General features: G+C 34.8%; 1 protein-coding gene across 2 annotated transcripts in view; it reads left to right on the top strand.

The window, feature by feature from the left end:
* ABHD18 (abhydrolase domain containing 18) overlaps positions 1-14,338 on the top strand; it is a 49,829-nt gene that overhangs the window by 21,641 nt on the left and 13,850 nt on the right. Inside the window, exons 5-7 of one of the 2 annotated variants that reach the window (XM_008699720.2) lie at positions 6,115-6,193; positions 6,297-6,381; positions 8,129-8,156. In XM_008699720.2, coding sequence (XP_008697942.1) covers positions 6,115-6,193; positions 6,297-6,381; positions 8,129-8,156 — 192 coding nt within the window. The other variant, XM_040626294.1, reaches the window with a different exon arrangement.

Here is a 14,338-nt window from a genome sequence, read left to right on the forward strand (position 1 = left end):
CTGCTGAACTTGCTTACTCTCTCTCTGTTAAAGAGAGACTCACTTCAGATATAAGGACATACACCGACTGAAAGTGAAGGGTTGGAAAAAGATACTCTGTACAAATGAAAATCAAAAGAAAGTACAGGTAGCTATATTATACCATACAAACTAGACTTTGTCTTAAAGTTGGATAAGGGACACAGAAGGTCATTATATAATGATAAAGGCATCAGTCTAATGAAAGGATATAACATTTGTAAATATTTATGTACCCAACATAGGAACTATAAATATATAGAAAAAAATTAACTTGAAGGCAGCAATACAATAACAGTAGGGAGCTTTGATACTTGACTTGCAACAACGGATAGATAATCCAGACAAAATCAGTAAGAAAACATTGAGCTCAAACTATCCATTAGACCAGATGGACTTAACAGATATTCATAAAACATTGTATCCAACAGCATCAGAATACACAGTCTTTCAAAATGCACAGGGAGCTATTCACCAGGATAGATCATATATTAGTCACAAAACAAATCTTAATAAATGTAAGAAATTGAAATCATATCAAGCATCTTTTCCAACCACATTGGTGTGAAACTAGAGACAGGAGCACAACTGGAAAACTCACAAATATGTGTAGATTAAACATGCTATTGAAACACCAGTGGGTCAAAGAAGAAATCAAAAGAGAAATCAAAAAACACCTTAGGACCAATGATAATGGAAATACAACATACCCAAACTTATGGAGTACAGCAGAAGCATAGTCATAAACACCTACATTAAGCAAAATGAAAGATCTTTTATTAAAATAAACAACCTAAGTTTACACCAGGAACTAAAAAAAAGAAGAAACAAACTAAGCCCAAAGTTAGTAGTAGGAAGGAATTAGTATAGATCAGAAATGAAATAAATAGTGACTATAAAGATAATAGAAAAGATCAATGAAACTAAGAGCTGTGTTTTTGAAAAGATAAGCAAAATAGACAAACTTTTAGTTGGACTACAAAGAAATAAAGAGAGAGGTCTCAAGTAAAATTAGAAATGAAAGAGGAGTCGTTACAGTTGATATCACATCACAAAGAATCATAAGAGACTACTGTGAATAATTATACACCAACCAATTGGACAACCTAGAAGAAATGAATAAATTCCTAGAAATGTGCAACCTACCAAGACTTAATCATGAATAGATACAAAATCTGAACAGACCAATAACCTATAAGGAGATTTAATCAGTAATCAAAAATTTCCCAAATAGACAAGTTGAGGACCAGATGGCTACATTGGTGAATTCTGCCAAACATTTGAAGAATTAATAATAATCCTTTTCAAACTTTTTGAAAAAATTGAAGAGGAGGGAACCTTCTAAAATCATTTTACAAGGCCAACATTACCTTGATACCAAAACCAGACAAGGAAGCCATAAGAAGAGTAAATTACAAGCCAATATTCCTACTGAACATGGATGTAAAAATCCCCAATAAAATACTAGCAATCCAAATTCAACAATACACAAAAAAGATCATATACCATGATTAAGTGGGATTTATCCCAGGGATACAAAGATGGTTCAACATGTGCAAGACAATCACTGTGATATACCACGCAGACAAAATAAAGGATAAAAATCATATGTTGATCTCAATAGAAATAGGAAAAGCATTTCACAAAATTCAACATCCATTTATGATGAAAACTCTCAACAAACTTTATAGAAGGAACATATGTCAATATAATAAAGGCTATATATGACAGGCTCATAGCTAACATCATACTAAATGGTGAAAAACTAAAATCTTTTCCTCTAATATTAGGAACAAGACAAGTATGCACACTGTCACCATTTTATTCAACAGAATGTTGGAAGTCCTAGCCAGGGCAATTAGGCAAGAAAAAGAAAGGCATGCAAATCAGAAAGGAAGAAGTAAAACTGTCTCTGTTTACAGATGACATGATATTATGTATAGAAAAGCCTGAAGGCTCCACCAAAAAACTGTTAGAACTAATAAACAAGTTCAGGGGCGCCTGGGTGGCTCAGTTGTTAAGCGTCTGCCTTTGGCTCCGGTCATGATGCCAGGGTGCTGGGATCGAGCTCTGCATTGGGCTCCCCGCTCAGCGGGAAGCCTGCTTCTCCCTCTCCTACTCCCCCTGCTTGTGTTCCCTCTCTCACTGTGTCTCTCTCTCTCTCTCAAATAAATAAAACCTTAAAAAAAGAACCCACTAATAAACAAGTTCAGTAAAGTTGTAGAATAGAAATTCAATTGCATTTCTATACACTAATAACAAGCCATCAGAAAGAAAAAATTAGGAAAACAATCCTATTTACAATTGCATCAAGAAGAATAAAATACCTAGGAATAAATTTAACCAAGGAGGTGAAAGACCTATATGCTGCAAACTATAAGACATTGATGAAAGAAATTGAAGATAACACAAATAAGTGGAAAGATATTCCATGCTCACAGATTGGAAGAATTAATATTGTTAAAATGTTCATACGTTTGCAATCTACAGATGCAATGCAACCTCTATCAAAATTCCAATGGCATTTTTCAAAGAAATAGAACAAATAATCTTAAATTTTGTATGGAATCGCAAACAAACCTGACTGCCAAAGCAGCCTTGAGTAGGAAGAACAAATCTGGAGGCATCACACTCCCTGATTTCAAACTATTATACTACAAAGCTGTAGTAGTGAAAAGAGTATGGTATTGGCATAAAAACGGACACATCGATCAATGAAACAGAATAGAGAGCCCAGAAATAAACCCACCATATATGGTCAATTTATGACAAAAGAACCAAGAATATACTATGGGGAGAATCTTTTCAATGAATAGTATTAGACTGGACAGCTATGTGCAAAAGAATGAAACTGGACCAATGTCTTGCACCAAATAAAAATTAACTCAAAATGGAGTAAAGACTTGAACATAAGGCTGAAACTGTAAAACTCCTAGAAGAAAACATAGGCGGTCACCTCCTTGACATCAGTCTTAGAGTTGATTTTTTGGATCTAACACCAAAAGAAAAGGCAACAAAAGCAAAAATAAACAACTGGGACTACATCAAACTAAAAAGCTTCTGCACAACAAAGGAGACCATCAACAAAATGAAAAGGCAACCTGTGAAATGGGAGAAAATATTTGCAAATCATATATCTGATAAGGGGTTAATATTAAAATATATAAAAAACTCACACAGCTTAATAGCAAAAAAACAAATGATTAAAAAATGGGCAGAGGAACTAAATAGACATTTTTCCAAAGAAGACATACATACATCAACAGGTACTCAACATCACTAATCATCAGGGAAATGGTATGGCATAAAAACAGATCCCCAAATACCAAGTACCAAAAGCAAAACCACAATGAGATATCACCTCACACCTGTTAGAATGGCTGTTGTCAAAAAGACAAGAGATAACAAATGATGGTGAGGATGTGGAGAAAAGGGAACCCTTGGGTACTATTGGTGGGAATGTAAATTGCTGTAGCCACTATGGGAAACAGTATGGAAGTTCCTAAAAAAATTTAAATAGAAATACCATACGGTCCAGTAATTCCCCTTCTGATATTTATTTGAAGGAAGCAAGAACGTTAACTTGGGAAGATACCTGTACCCCTATGTTCACTGCAGCATTATTTATAATAGTTAAAGCATGGAAACAACCTAAGTGTCCATCAATGGATAAAAGGATAAAGAAGTGGTATATATGGAAAGTGCAGTATCATTCTGACAAAAAAAAAAAAAAGGAAATTCTCCCATTTGCAACTACATGGATGGACCTTGAGAACATTATGCTAAGTGAAATAAGTCAGACAGAGAAAGACAAATACCATATGATCTCACTTATATGTAGAATCTAAAACAAAACAACAACCTTGAACTCATAGATACAGAGAACAGACTGGTAGTTGCCAGAGTTGGAGGTGGGGGGTGGGTGAAATGGATGAAAGTGGTCAAGAGGTACAAACTTCCAGTTATAAAATAGATAAGTCTTGAGGATGTAATGTACTGCATGGTGACTAGAGTTGATCCAAATATTGTATATTTGAAAATTGCTATGAAGTAGATCTTTTTTTTATTTCATTTTATTTTTATATATTTTTTCTTTTTTTAAATTTAAATTCAGTTAATATATAATGTATTATTTGTTTCAGGGGTACAAGTCTGTGATTTACCCAGTGCTCATTACAACACATACCCTCCCCAATGTCCATTACCCTGATACCCCCCTCCCCCTCCCCCTTTCCCTCCAGCAACCCTCAGCTTGTTTCCTGAGATTAAGAGTCTCTTAACGATTTGTCTCCCTTCCTGGTTTTGTCTTGTTTTATTTTTTCCTCTCTTTCCCTATGATCCTCTGTTTTGTTTCTTAAATTCCACATATCAGTGAGATCATATGAGACTAGATCTTACAAAAGTTCTCATCACAAGAAAAAAGAATTTTGTAGCGGTGTGGTGATGGATGTTAACTAAACTTATTGTGGTGATCATTTCACAATATATACATATATCAAATCATTATGTTATACACCTGAAATTAATGGTATATGTTTATCTTATTTTTAAAAAGAGAGATTTTAGAAGCCATTAAGCTCTATATAGATATTCCCCTGCCTCCCATTCCTGTATGCTTCATGGTCTCTTATCTCTGCTTTATGACCCATGTCATTTCTCTGTGGGTAGGTTAGCTTTCTCTGTTTCTCAAGCAACAGACAAAGACTAGCTACCACACCTCCACAGAGCTTTCATGTCCAAAAGCTCAACAGAATCTTGAGTCTGTCCTACTTCCAGGTTACGAAAAGAACAAATCTTATTGCCCTAATCTGGCCTACTCCAGGCCCAATCAGCTACAGCAGAGAAGCTCACACGAACTATACCTATTTATCATGGGGCACTGGAAAATACTCTGTGAGAAGATACTATAATAAGAGCAGACAGACTAATTAATGAGCCTCTGCTACACAAGTGGTCAGTTATTACTATAATAAAATATTCCTATTAATTTAAAGCTATTCTCCATAATGAAATCTGTATATACACTGCTGTGGGACAGAAGGAAAAAAAATAGCGAAAGTATCCAGCATTCTATGGAAAACATTTTTAAATGTTTTCATTTACCACAAATCATCAAAATTTCAAGAAGCAGGACAGTTCTGAGAATGCAAAACAAAGCAGAGTTGTTAACATTGCTAGTTTTATGAGATTAAAAATTAAGAGTTAGTTCCCATGAGCACAAAACAGAAATAATCATTGAACCCTTCTAAATATACTTGTCTATGTTCTGTATTGAATAATTTATTGATAATAGATAACTAGTGATATTGTCCCCTGCCCAAGCAAAATAAGCTCAGAATTGTTTATGTTGCCTGAGAATGCAGCTACCTAAGGTCAAACCTTGAGCTGACCGAGTGCAGTATTATACTAGGATAATAATTCTAAAATATCTACTGCTAAGGAAATTAAAAAGATAAATAAATCAGTTTGGGAAGATAAAGTTCTAAAGATGAATGGCGGTGATTGTTGCACAAAATGTAAATGTACTAAATGCCACTGAACCGTATAACTTAAAGATGGCTAAAATGGGAAAAAACATTAAATAAAAGGCAAAATACTACAATAAGAAGACAACAAATAGGGAAAACTGTTTTTTCTGCCGTGGATTGCTTTTATACTCCAGATTGAAAAGCAAAATTGATAACAAACTGTTTTATTAATACATTAATAGCTTGTACAACTAAGCATTATTCCTACAAGGAGAAAAAGCAGAGCTATCTAAAGAGTTGTTTTTTCTAAGACTTACTCATATATATTGATATCTCTGCAAAATAAGAATATTTCATTATGCATTTATAAAGTTGTGGTATTGAATGAGGTAAAAGTGATTACAGTAAATTCTGTTTATATTGTACTGAATGTTTTAATATCCTAACGAAAGCAAATTTATAATATCCTAATTGCCTTTGTGTAAACATTATTTAATCATAATTTGAATGTCAAAATTCTGAATGATCTTTTCTCCCACATAATTTAATTATGTAACTTTTACAAATTGAAAGTTTGTGTTAAAAACCTTTTAAAGAGAATTTCACAGATGTGTTTTATTTTAAATAGGTTCCAATTTATTGTTCCTAAAGAATGGAACAGCAAATATAAACCTGTATGCATTCATCTTGCTGGAACAGGAGATCATGTAAGACTCTATTATAATGCCTTAATCCCTAATTTGTTAACACATTGTGTAACACAGATGTGGTTATTATATTCGTTAAGTATGTCATCTTCTCTTTCCTTAGCATTACTGGAGACGACGAACACTAATGGCTCGTCCTATGATTAAAGAAGCCCGAATGGCTTCTTTGTTGTTAGAAAACCCTTATTATATCCTTTTGTGATACCTAGAAATCTTTTATTTATTTATTGATAGATTTAATCATCAAAAGGAATGATAGATAGTAACCAGCTTTTCTAAACCAGTTAAATTTAGTTGTCAGTTCAAAAAATATTTAAGAAGCAAGAACGAAAAGAAGTAAAAAATTGTTTTCATGCCTAAACCCAATGTAGGGATTATGCTTCTACTGTATAATAAAGATAAATCATACTTCTTTTTCTTGTGAAACTTCTGCTGGACTTTAATATTAAGTGAAATGTTCACTATTAAGGAAACCCTGTGTTTTAAATGCATTTACATTTAAGTCATCAGTTGAGGTTTAGAACAGTACTTAACTTAATTTTCAAGATGACGTCAGACTATTCCCAGAAGAAGAAACGAAAGTGATGCACAGATATAAAGAAATGTTCAACGTTGCTGGTAATAAGAGAAATGTAAAGTTAAAGCAACATTACCAAAGATTAAAAAAATAAAATGCAGTAGTTGTGAGGCTATTGTAAAAAAAAAAAAAATAGGCACTCTTATTACTAATGGCTGTGAAAACCAGTTTAATCCTTTGGGAAAGCATTTTTACCATATGTGTCAGGAGCCTTAAAAATTTTATGTCTCTTGACAGAGTGATTTTGATTTTTGGAAATTTATTCTAAGGATAAAATACTAAGAAAAGAGCAGCACCTAGGTGGCTCAATTGGTTAAGTTAGTCAGACTGGATTTTGGCTCAGGTCATGATCTCAGGGTTGTGAGATTGAGTCCTGCATTGGGCTCAGGTGCTGGGCGTAGAGCTGCTTAGGATTTTCTCTCTCCCTCTCCCTCTTCCCTGCCCCCCTCTAAAAAAAAAAAAAAAAAAAAGAACTAAGAAAGTGGTAGAAGAGAGAAAAGATATTTATATAGCTTTATTTATAATAGTAAGACATTAGGAATAGCTTAAATGTCTAATAATTAGTTGAGTAAATTGTGGCTCATAATATTAGAATATTACACAGTCGGTTATGTTTTTTGCTCTACCACTTAGTACCTTCATGACCTCAGATGTGTTACTTAACATTTTAACCTCAATTTTTCCATTGGTAAATGGGAATAGTCTCTGAAATTCCGAGTATTAAGTACTTACTACTGTTTAGAATGGTGCCTGGTAAATAACAAACATTCAGTAAATTTTAATGGTTAGTTATTGTTAAAAAGCTTACAGTAATATATGAAAAGTATAATGCAAAAATAAGAGACAAAACTCCATGGTATGACATAGATATGCAAAAAACCTAAAAACAAAAAAATCCATTAAAAAAAACTGTGCATGAGGAAGAAATACTGGAAATATACCAAAATATTAATATGGTTGTCTGTAGATGAAGTAGTTTTTCTTCTAATATGCTTTTCTGTATTTTCTAGATTTTTCTATAATCAACATATAAAAGTGAAAAAAACACCCTTCATTTTACAAATTAAGTTGAAGATTGCACAACCCAGTGGATATACTAAACATATTAAACTGTACCCTTAAAGTGGGTGAATTGTATGGTATGTGATATCAATAAAGCTGTTTTTAAAAAGAAAAAAGAAAAATAATCAAGTTGAAAAACCTGAGAACTCCTCAACAGCCTATTTGAGATAACTAGAATATAGTTATTTCAGTATCAAATTGTGTTCAAATGTAACTGTTTTGCTTAAGTTAATGTGTTTTGAGACACAGACTGTATTTAATTATTTTAAAACTTTCTCTTTGACCCACATTCTTAAATGGCTGCAGGAAACCCAAGGACCAAATGTAAGTATGTATCACCTTCACTTTTGTAGTCTTTATATCAAATTAAATTAAAATTTTTGTTAGTCTTTGGTTAATCATTTCTGAGTTTAACATACAAGTGTTATTTGGGGGATGCCTGGGTGGCTCAGTCGGTTAAGCGTCTGCCTTCGGCTCTGGTCATGGTCCCAGGGTCCTGGAATCGAGTCCCGCATTGGGCTTCTCGCTTAGCGGGGAGCCTGCTTCTCCCTCTGCTGGCCGATCCCCCTGCTTGTGCTCTCTCTCTCTCTCTGGCAAATAAATAAATAAATAAATAAATAAATAAATAAATAAAATCTTTAAAATACAAAACAAAACACAAATGTTATTTGGGGAAAAAATTCTGTTATAAAACAGTAGTGGTAATGTTGACTTAAATTTTTATTTTAAGCTTTTTCACTTAAAATGTTTGATAAAGAGATAAATAGTAAAATTTTAATAGGCTGATGGAAGATGTATTATATTTGTAAAATGGTAACTGAAGAAATCTTAAAATATTTTCCTTCTTAAAGTACATTTACTTCGTAGAATTAAACACTACTCTTTATTCTTACAGTTTATAGTATAGATAATCTGAAGATAATCTCTTTTTGGTCTTTTAAAATAATGAACTTTGAAGGCGATTTTTTTGCATTTCCATAATCTATATGTGGTGTTTGGTTTTCACTCATTGAATAAATGTTTGATCTAAGACACTGGGAAGATAACAGCAAAAAGACAAGGTCCTGGGGCGCCTGGGTGGCTCAGTCGTTAAGCGCCTGCCTTCGGCTCAGGTCATGACCCGCATAGGGCTCCCTGCTCGGCGGGAAGCCTCCTTCTCCCACTCCCCCACGCTTGTGTTCCCTCTCTCGCTGTCTCTCTCTCTGTCAAATAAATAAAATCTTAAAAAGAAAAAAAAAAAAAAAAGAATTCTTACCCTGGAACCAAGTTCTGAATTCAGAACTAGGTATATCATTCTTACCCTGTTTATTGGTGCTTAAAAACCCAAAAGAGTTGATTGAGTTGTAGTTAGAGGCCAGCATGGGTTTAATGGAAAGACTTTGACTTTGGAGTCACACAGACATGGGTTGCAATTGTAACTTGCCATTTAATAATTGTATGACCTTGGTCTAAGTTACTGTTACTTACCTCATTTATGAAGTGGAAATACTATATAATTTCTTCCACAAAGAATTGATGTGAGAATCCTGTTTATAAAATATTCTGTCACATATCATATATTCAAGAAATAAAATATTTGATTTTTTTCAAGTAATTAATTGTAAGAAATGGCTTGCAATTTAAATAATAAACAATTACTTTTATCTCTTTTTAAAAGGCATCTTATGCCTATTTTTGGTGTTAAACATTTTGAAACTGGATCCACTGTTATAAATAACCATGGTCCTAGAACCCCACATCAGTAACTTTTTTAAAAGAGCAAACTGAGGTGTACCTGAGAATTCAAACTTTCATACCAGGCCAAAATAAATAATCAGGGGAATTATGTGATAATAAATAGAAAATTGGAATGAGGATAAGAAACAAATAAGGATACATGGGCTCTTTTATGAGGAAGCACGTGTATGCTCTATACTGACAGTTTCCATAAATTCTGCCTTATGGACTTAGAGCTCTGAGAGGATGTGGTAGGACAGTGGATAATAAGCTCTTTGGGGGCCAGAATTCTGTTTTTCACAACTTGGCATTCTTATGATACCTAGTTCTTTGTACATAATCACTCTACATATGCACATAATAAACAACCATTGATAAAATGAATTTTTGTATACCTTGACAAGGTTTCATCTGGAAGCCAATCATGTATGTCTTTATATGACCTCAATTTTGAAAATAGATTCTAACTTGGACACTTCAGTAATAAGATAGTATTATTTTTTTTTATTACTATACAGGCATCCCTTGGAGATATTGTGGGTTCAGTTCCAGACCACTGCAATAAAGGGTATATTGCAATAAAGCAACTTCAATTAATTTTTTGGTTTCCAGTGCATATAAAAATTATATTTAGACTATACTGTAGTATGGTGCACTACTCTATAAGTGTGCAATAGCATTATGTCTAAAGAAACAATGTACATACCTTAATTTAAAAATATTTTATTGCTGGGGCGCCTGGGTGGCTCAGTCAGTTGAGCATCTGATTCTTCATTACGGCTTGGGTCACGATCTCAGGGTCATGGGAGAAAGCCCTGTATCGGGGCTCCCTGCTCAGTGGGGAGTCTGTCTCTCTCCATCTCCCACTGCCCCCCCCACCTCTCTATAAAATAAATAAATGGATCTTTTAAAAAATACATTTTATTGCTTCCAGTTATGGAATGAATAAGTCACAGGAATAAAAGGTACCGCATAGGAAATATAGTCATTGGTATTGTAATAGTGCTATATGGTGACAGATGGTAGCTACACTTGTGGTGAGCATAGTAAATCATTTGGACTTGTCAACTCACTATGTTGTACACCTGAAACTAATGTAACATTTTGTGTCAACTATATTTCAATAAAATAAAATAAAATAAAATAAAATAGCTTTATTGCTAAAAAATGCTAACCATCATCAGAGCTTTCAGTGAGTCATAATCTTTGTTGTTGGAGGGTCTTGGCTCAGTGTTGGTGGCTGCTGACTGATCAGGGTGGTGGTTACTGAAGGTTAGGTGGCTGGTAATGTCTTAAAACAATAATGAAGTTTGCCATATCAATTTACTCTTCCTTTCACAATTTCTCTGAAGCATGTGATGCTGTTTCTGTGAAGCATGTGTGTTTTACCCACAATAGAACTTTCAAAATTGGAGTCCGTCCTCTCAAACCCTGACACTGATTTATCAACTAAGTTTATATAATACTCTAAATCCTTTGTTGTCATTCAGCAGTTTTCACAGCATCTTTGCCACGTTTAGATTCCATCCCAAGAAAGCATTTTCTTTGCTCATCCATAAGAAGCAGTTCCTCATCCATTAAAGGTTTATCATGAGATTGCAGCAATTCAGGCTTTACTTAATTCTAGTTCCTTTGCTATTTCTACCACATCTGCAGTTACTTACTCTACTGAAAGTCAAAGTCATCCATGAGGGTTGGAATCAGATTCTTACAAACTCCTGTAAATGTTGATATTTTGACCTCTTCCCATGAATCACAAGTGATCTTACTGGCATCTAAAATGGTGACCCTTTTCCAGAAGGTTTTCAATTGGTTTTGGCCAGATCCATCAGAGGAGTCACTATCTACGGTAGCTATAGCCTTATGAAATGTAGTTCTTAAATAGTAAGACTTGAAAGTCAAAATTATTCCTTGATCCATGTGCTATAGAATGGATGTTGTGTTAGCAGGCCTGTAAACATTAATCTGGTTGTACATCCCCATCAAAGCTCTTGGGTAACCAAGTGCATTGTCAGTGCAGTGCAGTCACATTTTGGAAGGAATCTTTTTTTCTGAGCAAGTAGGTCTCAACAGTGGGCTTAAAATATTCCGTAACCATGTTGTCAACAGATGCACTGTCATCTGAGCTTTGTTTTTCCATTTATAGAGCAAGGCATAGTAGATATAGCATAATTCTCAAGAGCCCTAGGATTTTTGAAATGGCAAATGAGTCCTGGCTTCAGCTTAAAGACGCCAGCTGCATTAGCCCCTAACAAGAGAGGCAGCCCTCCTTTGAAGCTTTGAAGCTGGGCATTGACATCTCCTCTCTAGCTATGAAAGTCCTAGATGGCATCTTCTTCCAACAGAATGCTATTTTTCTACATTGGAAATCTGTTGTTGAGCGGCGTCTGCCTTTGGCTCAGGTCGTGGTCCCAGGGTCCTAGGATCAAGCTCCGCATCCGGCTCCGTACTCAGCAGGGAGCCTGCTTCTCCCTCTCCCTCTGCTGCTCCCCCTGCTTGTGCTCACTCTCCCTCTCTCTCTCTGTCAAATGAATAAATAAAATCTTTTAAAAAGGAAGGAAGGAAGAAAGAAAAAAAAATCTGTTGGATGCCAGAGTGGCTCAGTTGATTAAGCGTCTGACTCTTGATTTTGGCTTAGGTCATGATCTCAGGGTCATGGGATAGAGCCCTGCCTCAGCTTGAGGATTCTCTCCTCCTTTCCCTCTCCCCCACCCTCCATTCGCATGCTCTCTCTCTCCCCCTAAAATAAAATAAAATAAAATAAAATTTAATTAATTAAACAAAATCTTTTTAAAAAGTAAAGAAAATCTGTTGTTTAATGTAGCAGTCTTCATTAATTATCTTAGCTAGATCTTCTGGATAACTTGGCTGTAGCTTCCATATCCACACTTACTGCTTCACCTTGTACTTTTATGTTATAGAGATGGCTTCCTTCCTTCCCTTCCTTCCTTTTTTTTTTTTTTTTTTTTTTTTAAGATTTATTTTACTTTAGAGCATGCAAGAGTGGGGAGAGGAGCAGAGAGAGAGAGAATCTCAAGTGGACTCCCTGCTGAGTGTGGAGCCTGAAGCGGGGCTTAATCTGGGGACTCTGAGATCATGACCTGAGCTGAAATCAAGTCAGTCGCTTAACCCACTGAGCCACCCATGTGCTCCAATGGCTTCCTTTCTTAAATCTCATGAGCCAACCTCTTTTAGCTTCAAACTGTTCTTCTGCAGCTTCTTCACCTCCTCAGCCTTCATAGAATTGAAGAGAGGTAGGACCTTCCTCTGGAATAGGCTCTGACCTAAGGGAATGTTGTGGCTGTTTTGATTTTCTATCCAGACTAGTAAAACTTATCTGCATTGGCAAGAAGACTTACTTTCTATTTTGTGTGTTCACTGGAGTAGTACTTTTAATTTCCTTCAAGAACTTTTCCTTTGCATGCGCAACTTGACTGCTGCATGAGGCCTAGCTTTTGGCCTATTTCAGCTTTTGACATCCCTTCCTCACTGAGTTTAATCATTTCTAGCTTTTGATTTCTATTTATTTATTTTTTGTTTGTTTATTTTTAAGATTTTATTTTTAAGTAATCTCAATACTCAACATAGGGCTCGAAACTCCAAGATCAAGAGTCACATGCAAGTGAGAGATCTGTGACTTCTCTTTTCACTTGAACATGGAAGCCATTGTAGGATTATTAACTTGCCTATGTTCAAGGTTGTTATGTCTTGGGGAATAGGAAGGTGGGAGAGAGAGACAGAGGTGGAGAACAGCCAGTCAGTGGAGCAGTCAGAACATACATGACATTTATCCATTTAGTTTGCCATCTTATATAGGGTGCAGTTCCATGGTGCCCCAAAACAATTACAACAGTAACATCACAGATCACCATAACAAATACAATAACAAAAAAGTTTTTAAATATTGTAAGAATTACTAAAATGTGACAGAGACAAGAAGTTAGGAAATGCTGTTGGAAAAAATAGCACCAAAAGACTTAACACAGAGTTGCCATAAACCTTCAATTTCTAAGAAATACAGTAACTCCAAAGTGCAAGAAAATGAGTATGCCTGTGTAAGAATGGTTCTGAAATCTAAAAAGGTCATTTAAGTACTTCTTTTTTTTTTTTAAGATTTTATTTATTTGACAGAGATTGAGACAGAGAGAGTACAAGCAGGGGGAGCAGCAAGCAGAGGGAGAGAGGGAAGCAGGGTCCTGCTGAGCAGGGAGCCTGATGCAGGACTCAATCCCAGGACCCTGGGATCTTGACCTGAGCCGAAGGCAGATGCTTAACCAACTGAGCCACCCAGGTGCCCCCCCAAAAAATATCATTTAAGTACTTCTAAGGAAATGTACTTACATTTAAAATTAATTTCTAAAGACAGGAAATTCTAGTTGAATTAGTAAGTTAATTAAAACGTGTATTTTATAAAAAATTACTTTTCCACCCAACTTTTAATTATAAAATAAATAAGTCATGGAGATCAAAAGTACAGCATGGGGAACATAGTCAAGAATATTGTAATAACACTGTATAGTGACAGATGGTGACTACAATTACCATGGTGAGCACTGAGTAGTGTGTGTGTGTGTATACACACACACATATATATGCATATATATGTATGTATACATACATATCTGAAAATAATACTATGTTAATTATACTACAGTTTAAAAATAAAAAAAATTTCTAGTTGATTATATTCATAAATTATGTATTTTGTGAAAATAAGCAACATCTAAGATTTTGGAAATACATGAGTATTAGGTTAAATTCTTTTACATTGCTTTTTTAAAATTTATATG

The sequence above is a fragment of the Ursus maritimus genome, unplaced genomic scaffold (genome assembly GCF_017311325.1).
Source record: "Ursus maritimus isolate PB19 unplaced genomic scaffold, ASM1731132v1 scaffold_11, whole genome shotgun sequence".
NCBI lineage: Eukaryota > Metazoa > Chordata > Mammalia > Carnivora > Ursidae > Ursus > Ursus maritimus.